The sequence below is a fragment of the Ascaphus truei genome, chromosome 2 (assembly GCF_040206685.1).
Source record: "Ascaphus truei isolate aAscTru1 chromosome 2, aAscTru1.hap1, whole genome shotgun sequence".
Lineage (NCBI taxonomy): Eukaryota > Metazoa > Chordata > Amphibia > Anura > Ascaphidae > Ascaphus > Ascaphus truei.
In genome coordinates this window covers 107120802-107141181 of record NC_134484.1, presented here as the reverse complement: position 1 = coordinate 107141181, position 20380 = coordinate 107120802, and the positions used below count along the sequence as shown (strand labels likewise).

At 41.7% G+C, this 20380-nt stretch overlaps 1 protein-coding gene and 2 non-coding genes across 5 annotated transcripts in view; all 3 read left to right on the top strand.

Moving 5' to 3' along the window:
* The window catches only part of CHD7 (chromodomain helicase DNA binding protein 7), a 132186-nt gene extending 115861 nt beyond the window's left edge, over positions 1-16325 (top strand). For 2 of the 3 annotated variants that reach the window (XM_075584038.1, XM_075584039.1), the window contains exons 25-38: positions 2088-2191; positions 4107-4236; positions 4329-4401; positions 4625-4682; positions 5225-5453; positions 5560-5768; positions 5909-6577; positions 6992-7152; positions 8358-8585; positions 9087-9530; positions 11097-11318; positions 11938-12075; positions 13473-13577; positions 14352-16325. In XM_075584038.1, coding sequence (XP_075440153.1) covers positions 2088-2191; positions 4107-4236; positions 4329-4401; positions 4625-4682; positions 5225-5453; positions 5560-5768; positions 5909-6577; positions 6992-7152; positions 8358-8585; positions 9087-9530; positions 11097-11318; positions 11938-12075; positions 13473-13577; positions 14352-15245 — 3664 coding nt within the window. In that variant the 3' untranslated portion in view covers positions 15246-16325. The remainder of the gene's footprint in view (positions 1-2087; positions 2192-4106; positions 4237-4328; positions 4402-4624; positions 4683-5224; positions 5454-5559; positions 5769-5908; positions 6578-6991; positions 7153-8357; positions 8586-9086; positions 9531-11096; positions 11319-11937; positions 12076-13472; positions 13578-14351) is intronic. The other variant, XM_075584040.1, reaches the window with a different exon arrangement.
* On the top strand, positions 1559-1653 carry LOC142488919 (small nucleolar RNA U6-53/MBII-28). Its single transcript, XR_012799715.1, has one exon. It is a non-coding gene; the product is annotated as a small nucleolar RNA U6-53/MBII-28 (small nucleolar RNA).
* Positions 4730-4830, top strand: LOC142488920 (small nucleolar RNA U6-53/MBII-28). Its single transcript, XR_012799716.1, has one exon. It is a non-coding gene; the product is annotated as a small nucleolar RNA U6-53/MBII-28 (small nucleolar RNA).
* Positions 16326-20380: the final 4055 nt, after the last annotated feature.

The following is a 20380-nucleotide window of genomic DNA, read 5'->3' as shown; positions in this document are numbered from 1 at the left end:
ATGGTACTCCCAATCACGCTGGGAATGGGTACTCCCAATCACGCTGGATGGTACTCCCCCCACCCCTCACGCTGGATGGTACTCCCCCCGACCCCTCACGCTGGATGGTACTCCCCCCACCCCTCACGCTGGATGGTACTCCCCCCACCCCTCACGCTGGATGGTACTCCCCCCACCCCTCACGCTGGATGGTACTCCCCCCACCCCCCCCAACCCATATGCTGGATGGTACTCCCCCACCCTCCCCCCAACCCTTATGCTGGATGGTTCTCTCCCCGCTCACCACCCACACGCTGGATGGTACTCCCACCCCCCCACCCCTCACGCTGGATGGTACTCCCACCCCCCCACCCCTCACGCTGGATGGTACTCCCACCCCCCCACCCCTCACGCTGGATGGTACTACCCACCCCCCCCACCCCTCACGCTGGATGGTACTCCCACCCCCCCACCCCTCACGCTGGATGGTACTCCCACCCCCCCACCCCTCACGCTGGATGGTACTCCCACCCCCCCACCCCTCACGCTGGATGGTACTCCCACCCCCCCACCCCTCACGCTGGATGGTACTCCCACCCCCCCACCCCTCACGCTGGATGGTACTCCCACCCCCCCACCCCTCACGCTGGATGGTACTCCCACCCCCCACCCCCTCACGCTGGATGGTACTTCCCACCCCCCCCACCCCTCACGCTGGATGGTACTCCCACCCCCTCACGCTGATGGTACTCCCACCCCCCACCCCTCACGCTGGATGGTACTCCCACCTCCCACCCCTCACGCTGGATGGTACCCACCCTCCCACCCCTCACGCTGGATGGTACTCCCACCCTCCCACCCCTCACGCTGGATGGTACTCCAACCCCACCACCCCTCACGCTGGATGGTACTCCCACCCCCCCACCCCTCACGCTGGATGGTACTCCCCCCACACCCCCAACCCTTATGCTGGATGGTACTCCCCCCACCCCCCCAACCCTTATGCTGGATGGTACTCCCCCACCCCCCCAACCCTTATGCTGGATGGTCTCTCTCCCCCTCACCCCCCACGCTGGATGGTACTCCCACCCCCCCGCCCCTCACGCTGGATGGTACTCCCACCCCCCCCACCCCTCACGCTGATGGTACTCCCACCCCCCCACCCCTCACGCTGGATGGTACGCCCACCCCCCCACCCCTCACGCTGGATGGTACGCCTCCCCCCTCACCCTTGATGGTGATCCCTCCACCCCCCAGATCCCACACTCGATCTCTCTCCCCGACACCCACACTAGATAATCTCTTCCCCTCAGACTCGATTTATCTCCACCTCCCCGCGCACCCTCGCCCCACACCAGCTCTCTCTCATGTCCCAGTATCCTGTCTGCGGCTGGACAGAAAGATCCAGCAGGGCCTGGCAGCCCTGGTTTAACCTATAGTAACTACCACCATTCTGGTATTTGTGCAAACTGTTTTTCTCTTTTATAACTCCCATTTTCAGTTGTTCTTTTCCCCATGTAAACCAATACTTCTTCCTTGTGGTATCCTATTTGCAAGTTATTTTTGAGCCCGTGAGTCTGTTTAATGATGAATATTCCATGCTAATGTTGATGCATCAAGGGATTTTTGTTCCTTTTGGATGCAAGTGAAAAATATTTCATGAAACTGAAAACAGACGTTAACGTAACCCTTGGTTTAAAAAAAAAACAAAAAAAAACTTTTGAATGTAATTTTTTTTTGTATATGTTTGTTTTCGGTAAGAAAGTAGCAAACAAACATCTACTTAAGCCCCATAATAACTGATAAAGTTAAAAGGATCCGAAGATGGCGGGCGCACTTCAACTCCTTTCAAAATGGTGGTTGGTGCTCTCTAGCAGGAAAGCGAGAATCACTGCAGAAATCACTCTAGTCTTTAATAGAGAACAGTAAGCTGTGGCACTCACCCACTGACCGAAAGTAAATAGACATTTAAAGTCTCTTTAAGTGGTGCCAGAGTTTAAGTTCACCCAATAGATTATGCAGGGTTTGTCTTTTTTTTCTGTTTGCAATATTATTTTTCTAGATTTTACTTTTCAGCAAAATCTAAAATGAACCCTCTTCTTTTGCAGCGAGTTAGATGTATGGATTCCTGAGCCATTCCATGCAGAGGTTCCTACAGACTGGTGGGACAATGAAGCCGATAAGTCCCTTTTGATTGGGGTTTTCAAGCATGGTATGTCATGACTGGGCATGGTTGGACTGCAGTACAAGTAATGTATGTTTATGTAGCACTGACTAGGTACACGGTGCTGTACAGAGCGTTGGATACCATTTACTTCCTGCCCCAAAAAGTGTAGTTGTGTTTGCAGGTAAAATGACTATACCTAGACACAGGTCTGCAGGACAGGTTTAAGTTCTCTTGGAAATGAACAAGATACTCTGAACTGGATCATCCTGTCCCACCAACCTGGGCCTAGCCAGCAATCAATAATCAAAGGGACAGGGAAGTAATTACAGGTAGATGGCTTTGGTCTGTAACCATATAATTCAGCTTCAGGTAGCACATGTATCACTAGGGCACACCCTCCTTCCCCCTATCTGCATATGAAACATGTCCCATTGTACATTATAAAGTGTTTAATTTAGAAGGTGCTTTTTATTGTAGTCCCAGCAAACACTTAAACACTTTGTAACACATTTCAGGCCCCCCTGATATAAAAGGGGATAAAGTCTGATATGCTGTAAATATTTGTGGGGGGGGGGGGGAGAAAATATTTAACACTGAGCTATAAATAAAGCAAAACCACATTTGTAGTAATAATGGCCATGCCGTGTTATAGATCTCCATAAACTTTGCTTCCAGCGCCGCTTCCCTTGCTAACTCTCTGCCAACCAGTGTCAAAGTGGATGGTGGGCTTAACCTCTGCTATTAATCTGTACAAGTGCCTCCTGGGCTTTGTTCCAAGCAATATTTCACAAATGTCAGCGCAGAGAACTCCCGGCTCCCTTGAGTGGGATGCAGCCTTGTTAACTTTGAAAGGCTTGGGGATGCAGAGCTGGCATGATATATACAGTGAGCGATTCCTGATTATAATCCCAATTCTCTGGAGGTCACAGGCGTATTCTCAGCAGCCCGGCCTGACTAAAGGGGAGAATGATGGCTTATAAAACCCTTCATGATTACAGGTTGGCTCCAGGCTCTACAGCGGTTAGAAGTGTGCTGTAGCACAAATCCTAATTGAATTGTGCTGTTCTTCATATGTACTAGCTTTTTAAAATAATAAAAAAAAATATATATATATATATATAAATACATATATATATATATATATATATACACATGTATATACACACATATACACATACATACATACACATAATAATGGGGGGTGGGGGCGGGGGGCATCCGTTGAGGCGCAAGTCTGGTCTAAAAATGATTCTCCTGCAGTGCACTGTTGGGATCTGCCATTTTCTATTTAGTCAGTTCAGGCAGTAAAAAAAACAAAACTGCTCTGTGAAAATGGTAGAGGGAACAGTGTCATCTTACTGACACATCACACTAAACGTAATAAGACAGGTTCGATGGCCTTTCATGTAACCCATGTTCATTGAGTGAGTGAGCGAGGGGGGAGAGGAGGGAGGCCGCCGTTAAAAATTTAGGCTCTGGCTGGGCCCAAAGAAGACAAACAATGGAGGGGGGGAGGCTCCATGCAGCAGAGGTCATAAAAGAAACCATTAAGAACCTGCAGTGCTATTCATGATGTAATTAAAACTGAAGATTCAATACAATGGCAGTTCCTCTGATGCAGTAACTGAGGCTCGGGAAAAACATTTCTGGGTGTATCTTGTAAATATATATGCATGGGCACTACTAAAAAAAAAATTGAGGTGTGTAACCTTTTTCTCTGTCGCAAGTGGCGAGTGTCCATTGTATTTTATTTGTAATCTAGTGGTTTATCTGCAGAGAATGATCCGAAGGTTTTTCAAGTCATTTGACTTCCTATTCACAGCTGGCTAGCACCTGCCTTAGATCCCCCTGCAGCACTGAAAAGGTTAAACATGGCAATGATGTAACATCGGTGCCGAATGTGTGTGCTTCTAAACTAGCTGCCACATTGAATGTGACAATCCGCAATCTTTCTCTGTAGGGTACGAGAAGTACAATTCTATCCGAGCCGACCCTGCTCTGAGCTTCCTAGAGAGAGCTGGTATGCCTGATGCTAAAGCAATTGCTGCTGAGCAGCGAGGAACAGATATGCTAGCAGATGGTGGAGACGGGTATGTTACCATCTAAGCAATGTTTATTGCACATTTAAAGCGCATCCATGTTTTTAGTGCTTAGTATTTGATTTTTTCACTTTTTTTTCTAGGGGTGACTTTGACCGAGAGGATGAAGATCCAGAATACAAACCAGCAAGGCTTCAATTTAAGGATGAAATTGATGTAAGGACACTCAGTTGCTCACATATTGTAACTATACCACTCACATATGCCTGTGTTTGGATTGTAATGCTTTTGAAATATTTTGACAAATTGGGAAGGAAACCGGTCACCAGCTGAGTAGCTTTAAAGCATATTTACTTCAAAAGCAATCATATCAATGTTTCTTAGTGCCAAACAAACTATTATTCACCTAAACTATATGTATGTGCCTCTTCTCCCAAAGGAATATGCAATCTCTCCTCTTGAGGATAAGGAAGAATCCTTAGAAATGGACACTAGAGGTAAGAAGTGTAAAATAAAGTGAGGTATTTTTGAGCGGTGCCAGTCTGTTTAATGATGAATATCCATGCTAATGTTGATGCATCAAGGGATCTTCTTTTTGTTGTCCCTCTGGATGCAAGTGTAAAATATTTCATGAAACTGAAAAACAGACGTAACGTAGCCTTGATTTAAAAAAAATAAAAAATGCAATGTTTGTTTTTGGTAAAAATGTAGCGAGCAAGTATCTGTTTAAGCCCCATAATGCCTGATAAAGTCCAACCACTTGTTCACCCGATAGATTATGCAGTGTATGGGTTTTTTTTATTTATAGATTTCTGTGCAATACCATTTTTCTAGTCACTCCGCAGAATATTTAATCACACTTAAAATAAAAGTTATTGTTGGAAATATTTGATCATTCCAGGAGAGTCATTCATATCTTAGGAATTGTATGTGTGCTTCTCTGAGGTGTACGTTCCCTGTAGGAGGCTTTTACACTGGGCAGTATGGGAGAGTGGAATGATGAGCTTGAGGGTATTTTTTTCTTTACCTTCTGTTGCAGGCAAACTCGGGGAAGGCAGTGCAGAGTTAGGCCAACTGTACTGGCCCAATACGTCAGCCCTAACCACCCGCCTGCGACGCCTCATCACTGCTTATCAACGTAGCTATAAGAGGCAACAAATGAGGCAAGAAGCACAAATGAAGACAGATCGGCGTAGGCGACGTCCTCGGGAAGAAGTACGAGCCCTGGAAGCAGAAAGAGAAGCAATTATAACGGAGAAACGGCAAAAGTGAGTTCTGTGAGATTTCCTAACCGAAATTGGATGCACGAATAGCTTTTTCATGCTTGTGGAGTCAGAATGAGCATTAACATTGCTTTTTTAATTTTTTTTTAAGGTGGACGAGGAGAGAAGAAGCAGATTTTTATCGTGTGGTGTCTACTTTTGGAGTGATCATCGACACAGCCAAACAGCAGTTTGACTGGAATCAGTTTCGAGCTTTTGCCAGGCTGGATAAAAAGTCTGATGATAGTTTGGAGAAATATTTCAATTGCTTTGTGGCTATGTGCAGGAGAGTGTGTCACATGGCAACCAAACCAGATGAAGGTGAGTTTACTTGGCAATCGCCATGGTAGTCAAAAATCAGCATAACCATTTCACCAAATAAGTTGAGGCATTTTAACCATGTGATTTTTTTTCTTCCTTCTTACCCATATTTGAACCTATTTTTGTAATGTATTGAATAGATGTTTGTGAACTCTCCACAATGATTGAACCTATAACAGAAGAACGTGCTTCTAGAACTCTCTACCGAATTGAGCTTTTAAGGAAAATACGGGAGCAAGTTCTTAATCACCCCCAGTTGAATGAGAGACTTAAACTTTGCCAGCCGAGCCTGGACTTGCCTGAATGGTGGGAATGTGGAAAACATGACCGAGACTTGCTTGTTGGCGCTGCTAAACATGGAGTTAGTAGGACAGATTATCACATCCTCAACGACCCAGAACTTTCTTTTCTGGATGCCCATAAGAACTTTGCTCAAAACAGAGGGACGGCACAGCCAAGCACCATGCCCAATCTTATTCCACCTGGATGTGGCTACAGTGACACTCCACCTATGATGCCCTCTACCCCTGTGCAGGATGAGAAAGCCGTGGAGCACGATGAAGCAAAAGCCGAGGAAACGGAAGATATTGCAGTTAAAGAAGAAGTCGAAGAGGAAGAATCAATGGACACTGTTGACAAGTGTGTGAAACAGGAAAGTGAGCCTGATGCTCCTCTTGTTAAAGATGAAATTAAGGAGGCAGAAATGACGCCGGAGGTTGATCCAAAATCCATTTCTGAAAAAGGCTCAGAGGAAGATGAAGAAAAACTGGATGATGATGACAAATCCGAAGAGTCTTCCCAAGCAGAAGGTAAAACGAGCATGTTTTCAATGGTTTATACAATCCGAAAGGCTTCATCAACACACTTGCTTCTAAGCAAAAACATCAGCTAATCACGTACTGGGCTCAATATTTATTAAGAATTGTGTGCCTGTATTTTCGGGCCATATTTTATCCAGTTGGGTAAGGCTTACATACTAGTGAATCATCAAAGCAGAATATATTATAAATTGACTGTTTTGTGTTAAATTGATTCTTATAGCAATCCCAGCACCCAAAACATTTGCGGTTATTTTTCCTTTTTAAACAGGTCTGCATGTACGGTCCAGAGACTGCTGCTATCTGGGCCAGCTCTGCTTCGAACATTATTTTGTCTCGAGTTTCTGTGCTCAATGCTTTTCTCTGGGTGTCCCTGGAATCCTATTGTCTGTTTTTCCTTGTCAGTTGGTATAGCCTCTCAGGACAAGAACTTTGATGAAGAAAGCAATGCTTCTATGAGTACAGCACGGGATGAAACTCACGATGGGTTCTATTTGGAGGATGGGGAGCAGTCTGGGCTCCATATGCTTCGTGAAAGGACATTTTCCTTTTCTTTCTGGCCTAAGGTGTGTTCATTGTTGAATTTGTCTGCTAGCTATTGGCTTCAGAACGCTGCCTGTAGTCAAAAATGTAATAAATACATTCTAGAAACTCAAATGAAGAATTAGATGTTTTCAGTCAATTTTACTGTTTAAAAGTAAAAAAACAAAAACAAAAAAACCCTAATCGCCATGACCTGGCCATCTGGTTATAAAAAACAGACCACTAATAGGCTTATTCCTGTGGAAAGAAAGCCGTTTGTAGCAGCTGCTGTGATCAGGTTGTGGCTTTTGAACAGTGCTTCACTATATCTATATAGCTAAGCCCTGACCTATACTCGAGGAACAATAAGTCCAGAACCAAGTCTGGGGCCGCAGAGATGAATTCTTGCTGTTTGGTAATAATTAAATAAAAAATAAAAATAACTACGTATATTTGTGTCCAAAAGATATATTGTGGCATGTATCTTACTGCAGAATTACAGCCTTTTTTTCTTGATCCAATTGCAGAGAGCTGTAATTGGTGCTTTTCCCCTCCCTTTAAATGGTCCATGCTTCTGTGCAGGTTAAGCGATAGAGGGTGTGGAATGAATATTGACATTCATTAGATGTGGTTAAGTTTTATAATGCTGAACTTTATTAATAGTGACGCTAATGAGGAACCACTTCCTAGGACAGAGTTTAGGCCTGGCGGCTCTGAAGTATTGTGGTTACTAGATACTGGAAGCAGATGTTTCTTTCTTTTGTCCACCAGTTGATGATTATGCCAAACAATGCACCATAGCCTGAAACAGTAGGAGCTCAGCATCTATCCAAACACCACATACCATTTCTAACCCCCCCCCCCCCCTGCTGTATTTCTCGTTTCTCAACCCAATGTAACCTCCTTGGGGCAGGGCCCTCCTTACCTACTGTAAAAATGTATGTTAAGGCTTGTTATTTTACTGTTTCCATTCTCCAACCCTATTGTTCTGCGCTACGGAATATTTAGGCGCGTTATAAATAAATGAAATATATTGTGGGTCCTTACAGTTCTGTGTATGGGTTAACAAGACTCAGTGGGGTTAAGTTTAATGCAGAATACATAATGTAGCCATTAGCTCGAGTAGTGATGCATGTGCAGTTTATAAAAGTTGATTCTTATTACTTTAATGACCGTTGACTGGTTTGGTCTACATTTTCTTCCCAATTTGCTTGTTACGAATTTAATTTTCTCCACTTTCCTTAAACAGGACCGTGTAATAATCAACCGATTAGACAACATCTGTGAGTCACTGTTGAAAGGGAAGTGGCCAGTAAACAGACGCCAGATGTTTGACTTCCCGGGGCTCATCCCTGGGTACACACCAACTGTTGTGGATAGTCCCCTGCAGAAGAGAAGCTTTGCTGAACTCTCCATGGTTGCTCAGGGCAGTTTCAGTGGAAGTGAAGAGGTCACTGCTTCTCCACAACTGTCCCAGGTATGTAATGCTTTATATTATGAATTTCGGGTAAAATGTTAAGTATCCAAAAATGTCTTCCTGTATGGAAGCATGGCAAGAAAATGCCTTATTTATATGTGCCTAACCCTTTAACTTCCAAGTGTAATATCTATTTTCTGGCTAGATATGTATATTTGAACCTTCCATGTAGTCCTTCCTTGGTTATGCACATGTAATGCATGACATATGTAGAACATATCCTGTTCCAATGCAAAATATCAGTTTCCAGACCATGTTATTGTAGCGTTGGTGTAGAATATCACAACATACTCAACCGTAATCCACCACAATGAACATGAAGCCTTGCCCCATCAATACTAAGAATTCTAATTTAGTGCTTACAGTGTACACGGCTCTGTATATTGAGTGGTACGTTCTAATTGAATGGCCATTTTGCTTTGTGGTTATTTTTTTACAATTGTCAATAAGCCAAATCCAACCTCGGCAAAGAAAATCTCATAAATTCTTATTTGATTGTAGGAAAGTGCACTGACCTTGTCTGTGCCACGTCAGCGCAGGCGAAGGAGAAGGAAAATTGAGGTTGAGGCAGAACGTGCTGCAAAGAGGAGGAATCTTATGGAGATGGTGGCTCAGCTGCGAGGATCTCAAATGGGGGCAGAAAATGGACAAGAAAAAATTGGGGATTTATCCAATGCCTCCAGGGAGGCAACAAGTTCTACCTCAAGTTTTGCATCTCTCACTCCCAAGTTTATCTTGCCTAATGCCTCCACACCGGTTTCTGATGCCTTTAAAACTCAAATGGAGAGACTGCAGGCAGGTTTTTCACGCACACCAACAAGGCATCTGCTCAATGGTTCCTTAATTGATGGGGAACCTCCCATGAAGAGGAGGAGAGGAAGAAGGAAAAATGTAGAAGGACTTGATTTGTTGTTTATGAGCAACAAACGGACTTCAATGTCTGCGGTAAGACCAATTACTATTCAAAAGGGCTTATGTATTTTTCCATGTGTACATCAAAATTATTTTAAATTTGCGCTTCATGGATAATTGACTGCCCCGTGGACTGACATACCTTGCGTAGATCTATAGCTATGTATACATTTGCAAAAGTATTTAGTCAACTATTTATGATTTCTTCAGTATGATGCCTTTTTTATTCAACTCGTGTAAGTTGCTGTACAAGAGATTTCCAGACCAGTTTAAATGTGCATCCCCACTACGTTGATTTATTTGTGTTGTTTTTAGGCGCACCTGAACGTGGTTGTGTTAATCAAGTGTTTACTTTACCCTTCTCCCCGCCTTTATCAGAGAACCAATAAAGTGGCAGGGGCAGATTTTGACAGTACAAGCACTTGCTGAACACTGTGACATCACAGAAAAGGGAGTAGCCCTCCTAAATCTAAATAGATTACAAATATTTATAGATGTCAGATTTGGGTAAAAAGGGTATCAATTACCCAGATGAGACCTTTTAAACACGCCATTGGAATTGGTTCACTCTGGGGCTAAGAGGGGGGAGCCTCCTTTAGGTCGTTACTCTGCTGCCTTTACAACTATAAACATTGCGTGACTTATTGATTGTGCCTTGGATATGGGGTGTATGATTAGTGTTCAGTGGCTCCCTACATTAGGAAACACTAACAGTTGGTCCAATATAGCTGATGGTGCATGCACCTTGGTCTCTTCACTCATTAAAGTGCATTCCATGGAATAGGGATGCACAAAGCTCCTCAACAATGGTACGCAATGAGAACTCCCAATCTCCGAATGTTTTGAACATTTCTCGTATATTTTCTGAATGGACAATTGCTCAAGTTTTTCAAAAATAATAGTATATAAAGGCGAACGGCCCTGAATATCCTGGAAATTGAGTTTCGATATTTGGCAGCTAGTTTTTGTAAACTTTTTTATTTTTTATTTATTTTTTAACGTTTTTGCAAACACGGTCACGGTAGGGGAAGCTTGGCCTTGTTTTCAAATTTCTGTGGAAATTGCGCACATCTGTACTTATGATAACATGGTTGGCATAGAAATCAGTCTATATGAAGCAGCACATCTAAATGCTTTTAAGGATGTTTATAAGCTAACAAACAACACACAGAACCCCAGCAAGCTCTTTTTGGGATCCAATGTTGGTCTTTCTCCCTCCTAATAGAGGTAAATTAGAATTTTTTTCCTAATAGAGGTGTATTAGTATTTTATCTGGTAGTGTTAGGACCTGTGAACAAGGTCTGCCTTGTCGTGGCTCACAGGCTTACAATGCTTTGGCCAAAGGGTTAAACTAAATGACCCCTTTTCAAGAGAATATATAAGTATTTTACTGTGTATTTTTGTCATATTGGATGTAGCATTGGGTTTCTCTGTCGCTTGTTTATAAGCGACCTGTTTCACAACATCTTACCTCAAAATATGAAAGTGTTTGGTATGAACACTCGCAAACTGGCAAACTAGCAAACGTAAAACCGTCCAAGTTTAACTTTTTTTTTTCCTCTTGAAAGATCTTCATTATTGCACAACCTTGTTTTGCAGGATGACACTGATGTGACCAAAGCATATGACGAAGATATTGACACCCCACCAACCAGAAACATTCCATCTCCTGGGCAACTGGAGCCAGAAACTCGTATCCCCGTCATAAACTTAGAGGATGGGACCAAACTAATGGGGGAAGATGCTCCCAAAAACAAGGATTTAGTTGAATGGCTGAAGTTACATCCTACATATACTGTTGATATGCCAAGTTATGTACCAGTACGTACAGCGATTTCTGTTTTTTATCTTGTTTTTAAGTTTGAACACAATGCATTTACCCTGTAAAATGTATTACATACTCCTCTCCCCCATTCCCCCACGACTGAATGGGTTTAGACATGAATTCAGGATAGCTTATTTGGTTTCTATATTAAAAACATGTATTATATTGCTATGTGGTGTTTGCATACATACAATCTTTAGTTTTTTGCACATATTAACACTGGTTCTGGAATGGGCTTTAAGACAAACATCACAAATCTTTATACAAGTATCTATTATTCCATTGTTTTAAAAATACACGCCGTGCAGAAGGAAGCCGCCTTGGAAGCCTCCCGTAGCCATTTCCTTAAGATTATATGTACACTTGCATTAGCTATTGTACTATTTGAAGCATGTCCTTTTGGGCCGCTGAGTAAGATACTTTTTCATAAATTAAGATGTTATGCAAAGTACAGATACTATTCATTTGGGTCAGTGTTTGCATTTCAGATATACCTTTCAAAGTAATTTCTACAGACATGTTGGAACAGATAAGATTTTTGAAAACCCAATGAAAACCTAGGGTAACCACCACACACGCTTCTTTTGGGATAACTGGGTTTGTTTTTTCTTGTAGAAGAGTGCAGATGTGTTCTCCCCCTTTCAAAAGCCGAAGCAAAAGCGACACAGATGTCGGAATCCTAACAAGTTGGATATTAACACTTTGACGGGAGATGAGCGAGTGCCTGTAGTGAACAAACGAAATGGGAAGAAGGTAACCTCATGCAAATTGCTCATCTAGTTTTTGTTCTATGTGAAATGAGTAAGTAACTACTGTGTGTTTTACTAAATTGATAATCTGTCAAGTTTAGTATATAATACTTCATGCAGTAAATAAGATTTTTTTTTTTACTTTTCTTCATGCTGAGTGATTTTGCATAAGGCTTTTGTAAATTTGCATATTGCTAGACTTTTACTGGTTTGCATAAGGGCTGGTTATACCCATTTATGCTAGCAGCTAAATGGCTAGCCCAAGGGTGGCCAAGGACCACAAACAGGTCATGTTTTCAAGATATCCCTGCTGCAGCACAGGTGATTCAATCAGTGGCTCCGTCATGACTGAGCCACCTGTGCTGTGAAGATAGGATGATTTCATGCCAAAATATTAATTATGCTATATTCTCTATATACACATATATTCAGCATGTAACTGGTTCAAATAAGTAATTTGGCTTTAAGTTAGAAATTATATTGAAAAATGATTAGCTGCCTCTACACAGATAAGAAGTTAAATCAGTCTGAAACAGGCAGATGTTGACATGTTTTATGTGATTTTGAAACTTGGTATGTTTAATGTCAGCTGAGTTGAATAGTATGTGGTCAAGAGTTTGGAATCAAAGGTTAGTTAAATAGTGTTACAAGACAATACAAGAGAGAGGTCTTATAAGATAAGGAACATAGGATTAACTATAGTCACTTAGTGACAGAACAAAGAAGAGTCTTCTAGATCAGAGTAAATATTGCTAAATAGAGAAACGGTGTTCTGTCATTGATGATTGACTAAGAACATTTTGGGCTGACACTGAGAAAAACAGGTGATTGCTGCTATGTTAAGAAAATGTATTAAGAGTGTATCAGGATTTATAGAATTCAGAATCATTTAACGGCCAAGCCAAGAACAAGCAAGCTAACGATTCTCCACTCTATAGCTAAATTCTTTATGCCGGAATGAGGTGACCAACTGAAATGATGCCGTGAAAGATGTTTCCTATTGTCTCTGATTAAATTGAGAAAAGAACCGGAGTGTAGACTATTTCATATATATTGAAAGGTGGACATTTATTTGCACCCATCTAATGAGCAAATCTTCATGCTGAAGCGGGGATATCCTGAAAATCTGACCTGTTGGTGGACCTTGAGGACTGGAGTTTGCCACCCCTGGGCTAGCAGCTCTAAGCCTTAAAAAGTTGGCAAAAGTTTCTGCAGCCGTTTTTACAATTCACTAGCGGTCCAAACCTCCTTTGGACTACACCAGAGCTCTTAAATAAGAATCACATTTTAGAAGTATGAAAGTACCCACCACATTGACTGGTTGCACTTGGAGGATAAAGACAAGTCTAAATCAATTATTGGTTTATTTACAATTCATTTGTGTTCATGATTTTCCTGCAGATGGGAGGAGCCATGGCCCCACCAATGAGGGATCTTCCGAGGTGGCTGGAAGAGAACCCTGAGTTTGCTGTTGCTCCTGACTGGACAGATATTGTTAAACAATCTGTAAGGACACTTGCGCATTCTAAAATAGGTTTAGATTTGTGCTACAGAGTTTAGAAATGTTAATTTGTTAACATGAAATATTTATCCTACCTTAAACGGTCAATGGTCAGATTAATAAGTACCCTTTTTCTTTTACAATATAATAAAGTTTCAGTTAGAGGCCTGCAGTGTCTCATAAATCAATTAATTTCAATGGCCGCCAACACTTATGCATAGTTTTAATTCAGAATTGTTTAAAACATCTAATTTCTCAACATAACCTTCCAGGATTTGCTTTATTTCCCCACCAAATGTTTGCACACCGTTTACATTTTTTTTTTTAATACCCGAAGCCAGTGTCCCCCAGAGCTGATCAGTGGTCCCCTGATCTACAGGGACCCCCCTGGTTCCCGTAAAAAAAAATTTGTGTGTGTCCGCGAATGACACTAAAACTACAAATATGGCTGCCATGTCACCAATAGAAAAGTGCAATGGCTGCCTCTCATGGCTGGGTTGGTATTCTTTCCCACCTCTCCCTTCGATAAATGGAGTGATACATCGGTAACCAGGGAGAGGGAGACAAAGTTCTGGGGACCCTTTTTTTTTATCAGTTCTGGGTTCAGGCAATGTATTTCCCCCGGCTAGCACAGACTGCGGCTTTATTATGCGTAAGTCCACAATATCTTATTTTAAGGCTGCATCTAATAGGACTGGTTGTTTCATATTATATGTTTAATGTGCGTGTCCTTTTGGGAAAATGTTTGATTTTAAATGTTGTGGTCTTTTGTCTTGTAGGGTTTTGTCCCTGAATCAATGTTTGATCGTCTTCTCACTGGACCTGTAGTAAGGGAAGAGGGAGCTAGCAGAAGAGGGAGAAGGCCAAAAAGTGAAATTGCCAAAGCAGCTGCAGCAGCTGCTGCTGTAGCCTCAACTTCTGGAATCAACCCACTGCTGATGAATAGCTTATTTGCTGGAATGGATCTCGCTAGTCTTCAGAATCTCCAGAATCTGCAGTCTCTCCAGCTTGCTGGTCTTATGGGGTTTCCCTCAGGGCTTGCAACAGCTGCTACTGGAGGCGATTCTAAAAATCCCACTGCCATGCTGCCTCTAATGCTGCCAGGCATGGCAGGATTGCCCAACATGTTTGGGCTTAGTGGGCTTTTGAATAATGCTCTAGCAGCAGGGGGTGGTGGCAATTCCACTACAGCTTCCAATCAAGGAGAAACTGAAGATGGCACTTCAAAATATGAAGAGAAGACTGAAACTGAAGAGGATGCTAAAGACTCTGAGAAAAGCACACACTCTGTTTCTGCTACTGACTCTGCTAATGGATCTGTTAGTGCTGCTACTACAGCCGGATTGTCCGCAAATCATCTGGCCTTCAGTCCTTTCCTGCTGTCCACTATGGCTCCAGGCCTGTTCTACCCATCCATGTTTCTACCTCCAGGGCTAGGAGGATTGACGCTGCCTGGTTTTCCATCACTAGCAGGACTTCAGAATGCTGTAAGCTCTAGTGAAGAGAAGGCTGCAGATAACGATGACGGTGAGAATCTGGAAGCCAGCGACGCAGAGGAGAGCCTGGATAAAACCGCCGATTCATCAATTTTGGAAGATGAAATAGCACATGGTGAAGAACTTGACTCGCCCGATGGGGGGGATGAAATAGACAACGATGAAAATGATGAATAACAGTCTCAGTTACAGTTAAAGTGTTCTAAACTCTTGACAAGTGGTAGTCCTACTGTTTACACTCACAGTAAATGTCCATACCTAGTTTTTATAAGCTGTTCTGTAACATAGTGTAGCAAAACATAAAAAAAAAAAAAAAAAAAATCCAAGTCATGTCACACGGATGTGTCAAAAGGTATTTTGGTCATTAAGTATTGTGCAGTGCATTATTTATTATCCCTAGGAGAGATGAAATTTCGGAGAAGAATCTTATCTTTTTTTGAAGGAAATTTACATAATGCTCTGCTGGTGTTTTTTTGTTTTTTTTCCTTTTTCTTTTTGGTACCGTTGGTATTATAATAAGAGCAGCAATTTTTGTAATCATGTGGTGCAAATAGAAGGAAAGGCTGCTTAAGGAAGTATGAAGTTATTTAATTATTTTTTTTTCTTTGCTGTGAAGGTCAAGATGATTTTTATTTTTACAATACGTCTCCTAAACTACACATTTGTTTTTTGACTGTATATGGGGGTTCTCACACACAAACACTTTCTGACAATCTCCATGACAGAGTGAACGTCTCGGTCTTGAGACACAGCAATAATAAGGCAGCTGTTGAATGTGAAGAGTACCTTTTTGAAAACATACCCACTGAGAAGGTTGTTACAGGACAAAACTACAGTTGAATCGTCTCATGATTTTGTAATGCACTGGTATAAACATAAAATTAAAATCAGGTACCTTTTTTTTTTTTTTTCTTCTTTTAAATTAAAGGACTTTGTTACTTTAACCACAAAGCTAAACGGCATTACCTCAACTCTAAACCTAGCCTTGAAGTTTACAGACATGACTTTGTAAATGTTTTTTTTTTTTTTTTTGTGATGTCTTCTATTTTTTTTTTTTTTGTTCCTTTTCTTTTGGAAACTGCTATCATGTAAGATAAAATGTAAATTGCTGCCAACCGTAGTAATGATGCTTTTAATAAAAGTGATCCATGAGATGCAGTGATGTAATTAGAGAATGTAGAAATGTCTAGGGAAACCAAATCAAAACTGGTGTTCACCACTTTATATTTTGTATTCACAATAGAAGCAAATACAGTATTATGGCTTTTGTATATTTTCTTGCTATCCGTATACTGGCTTGGCACTCAGTATTACAAAAGGAATCTCGTGTGTGCTCGAGTACAGAGCAGTGCTGGTGGGGCGGTCGGGGAGGGGTGTTTTTTTTTTTTTTTCCCTTCTGTATACCAGCCTTTCTATCTACATACACAAAGACTATGTTCTCTTGGACAGACTTGACAATCCCGAGTGCTTTAGAAAACAAAGGTCTGCACAGAGAGATAGATATGGGACACTTGACAACAAAGGGGCAAAAGAAAAACAAGGCGCTAATGGGCACAATATGTAGGTCATTTATCTGGTTAATGGGTAGAAAACAATGAGATGGTGTCAGCGAGAGACTGACTCTGTGGTATTCTGTAAACTATAGCTCGTGTTGCCAACAATAACTGTGCAAAATAAACATGAAATGAAAACTGACCCAGTTTTCTGCAACCAGAAGCTCTCCGACAAAACTATTGATTTTTACTCTTGACTGACCTTTGACATTTTTTTTTTTTTTAAGGTAATGTAGTTACAGGGCCGTTCTATGCTCCAGTGTCACTTGCACAACATATAATCTCGCCAACGTCCCACATGGGCCGATTTCGTTTCTGATGGGTGCAAGGATTACACTTTACAACGGCATTAAAATGGTCTCGTGCTATTTTCACAGGAATGAAAGATAGAGGCTTACTAGAAAAGATAAATTGAAGTAGCATTGCTAAATACACGAGAGGTTTGTTATATAACAAGCTCAAGGTCAATATCCCCCACAGCTCAGCGCCTTTTCTTCTTTCTAACTATATGGCAGATAACATTAGTGTTGTTTTTTTATGCTCTACCACCAAGATTAGTGGAGTATGTTACATAGGTATAGTTTAAGGTGATGACCTCTGGGGGAGCATACATTTTGGGCATAATAACCTTTACTGCATTTTATTCTGCAGACTATTATAAACATCAGGTTCTATTCAATGTCCTTTTTTTCCTTGTGTACATTAAGTGGGCAGAACACTTGCTTTGTTCATTACAACCACTTAAAGACTCCGTCAAAGGGGCAGTCCAACCTAGCAGATCCCAAAAGTTCAGTTTAAACAATTTCAGTGTCATTTTCTTAGATTAAAACACCCATAATTTTGAGTACCAAGTGTAATCGCATGATGTGACAAGGCACTGGATAATGGAAGTGGAAGGGGCTCTGCTTCTGTTTTTGATAGGGCTAGCTGCTCCATCGGAGTTTTGGCCTAATTACCCCTTAGAAAATGAGCCAGTCCCTATGACTTACCTGATACTTCATAAGGATACTGTAAAGGTTGAAAGTAATGTTACATTTTCACAAAATACAGAGGCTGGGCTTTTCTTCAAAAACTTTGGATTCACGTATATTGACTTTTGTGTTTGTCTTTTTGAGCAGGGTTCACTTCATATTTACAAAGAGCAGAGAGCTTGGATTATGGTCTTTTTTTTATTTTTAATAACCGAAAACAATTCGTATAAGAGCTCCCCAAAGCATTGTGTGTACCATGGAAATGCAAAAGCGTGAATCTTTATTCCTTCTTCAAACCGTATTTAAAAAAAAGTTTGGCTACATGTATCATATTAAACATGCCCCTGTGCTTAGTGTGCTTCTCCTGGGCAGGGCACAGATTGACATTAGAAAATATCCTGCTATGTGCTCTTAAACATTTACTAATGAAAGCCTTTCTAGAACGAATTCATGTTACACTGGCGTTCAACTGGTATCACTGGTTTCCCCTAATCTCTGCGTAGTGTTTTAAACGCTTTGAACAAGGGGAAGAAGATAAGGTAGAAGTTGTTGATTAATGGCAGTAAAATATTGCACTAGCCCCTTGTTACGTGAGCGAGTGCTTTCATTTAATCACAATCCTAATTAACCAACTATTTGTTATGTATTTCACATGAGCTTTTCAGACTTGGCACAGAAACTAATATGCCACTGTTTATTGTATGTAGAAATGCAGCAACATCGACCAATAGCGATTGCATGGTTTCTGTGAAAATTGAGAATTATGATTTTTATTAACCGCCTCTTGCGGTAGCTTTACCAGGATGAACCAACAACAATCTCAATAAGAGTCAAAAAAAAAGGGGGAGGAGGGGGGGGGGGGGGAAATGAAGTCCCTGCGTGGCTGGTTTTATGGGCCTGTACAAACGGCATAATTCAGCAAGTTAAACTGTTAAATATATCAAGCGAGGGATTACTGAAAAACTATGTTCTCAACCATAATCCAGCAAATACAAATATCACTTGCGAGCACATTCACCTGTCGCAGACAGGTCTGCAACCCTGCTTTTCACCATTATCTCTTAGCATGCAATACTTCCACTGCAGCTAGGGGTTCTGGGAAATGGCATCCAAATGAGCACATAGTGTCACCTTTTATCTCATGTCTATTTTAACATGGACCTCTATACATTTATTCCAGCTGTATAACATTTTCAGCACCGCATGGCCAGTAAAACCTACTCTGACAGCAGTTTCGACATTTTGTGCGTCTTCAGTGTGAGACTGGTTATTCTAGCTTTGCATTGTGAAATTGGAAGAAACCAATAATCCAGATGTTGGCAATTTTAAACACACTGGGTCAGAGATTAAACTATGCTTGTGGAAACAGTGTTAGAAATGAGTGCATGCTGGGAGACTGACCAGGGTTTCAGAGGGTCTGGGCCCTGTTGTTGTCACAGTCCCCTGAGTGATCCTCTGTATTCTCCTGCCACCTCCCCTACATCTAGTTGAGGAGCTCCATTGTTGTACTGGCATCATGCTCTGCCTTCACTAGCTCTATGAGCAGCTGTACAGAAGGGGGTGAGAGAATAACATGATGCTTAACCGATCTGGCTCACGATCACACTTTATGGTCCACAATGAAGTTGGACCTCCCCCTTGCTGCATCCTAGAGAGCATTGCAGTTTGTGGAAATATTTCTAGTTAGGCCTAACTAATGAGATGAATATCCCTCTATTCAGCTGAATGAAGATGTCAAAGGAAAACAGTAGGTCACGATGGAAAGATGGGTTTGGAAGGCTTAAATCAAGGTAGAGTTCTTCTTATGGACCAAAATTAATGTCTATATTTTTCTTTGTTAAATCTAGGTAACTAGCACTCATTTCTTTGCAAAAAAGAGTCCTAACGGTATTTTTAAATAAACGGCTCTATTTTAAAATAATTATATTTCAAGCTGGCCTATGAAAATAGTAAGATGAAACTTTAAATGTGTTTTTATTTTTTTTTAATACTCTGTATTGTCACACAGTAGTTTGCAAAGCTCCACATCCCTTCCTGCCTTATGGTTGTTGAGTCTCTTTCTGAGACGGCTGGCCTAAGGGTAGAGGAAACACTCCAAATCCTCACTGGAAATAAAAAACTTTAAATTGCAAAATATGTTTTTATTAATTTAACTTCATTAGGCTATTACAGTAGCAGTTGCTCTGGAGCCATTACATTTGTGATTAAATGAAGGCCTTTTGATGAAGACAATTACGTTACAAAGATATTTACGAAATGTTTTCCTTTTTTGTGTGCTACTGGACAAGGTGACATTAAGATTGCAAAGAGATCATGGCATAAAATAAGCGACTGCAACTCATCCCGCCGCTGCCACTTCGCCACTAAGATAAGTGGCTAACCTTGGCCCTTACGTTAAATCCTACTAATAGTAACCCCTAACACTACCCCTTACCCTAAAAACCTTTACCCTAACCATTAAAACCCCTATAGTTAACCTCCTGTACTAAAACTAACTCCCTACCCTAAAACGTACCTTCTTGGCGAAGAGGCCAGCGACGGAGCGGCTGCGGTGGAGGGTTCCCCCTGCGGATAAATGCCGGCACGGAGTTAGCTGCGGTGGGACGGCCGTGACCAAATGTACAATTCCGCTGGGCGACTTCTGTCATCGATAGGATCTATTCCTCCATATGGTACCAACGTGGAAATTCTATAGAGGTATTAACAGTGGCGTAACTACCACCCAGGATGCCCGGGTAAGTCCCAGGTGCTCCAGATCGGCGGGAGGCACAGAGTCTGGACCCTTCCT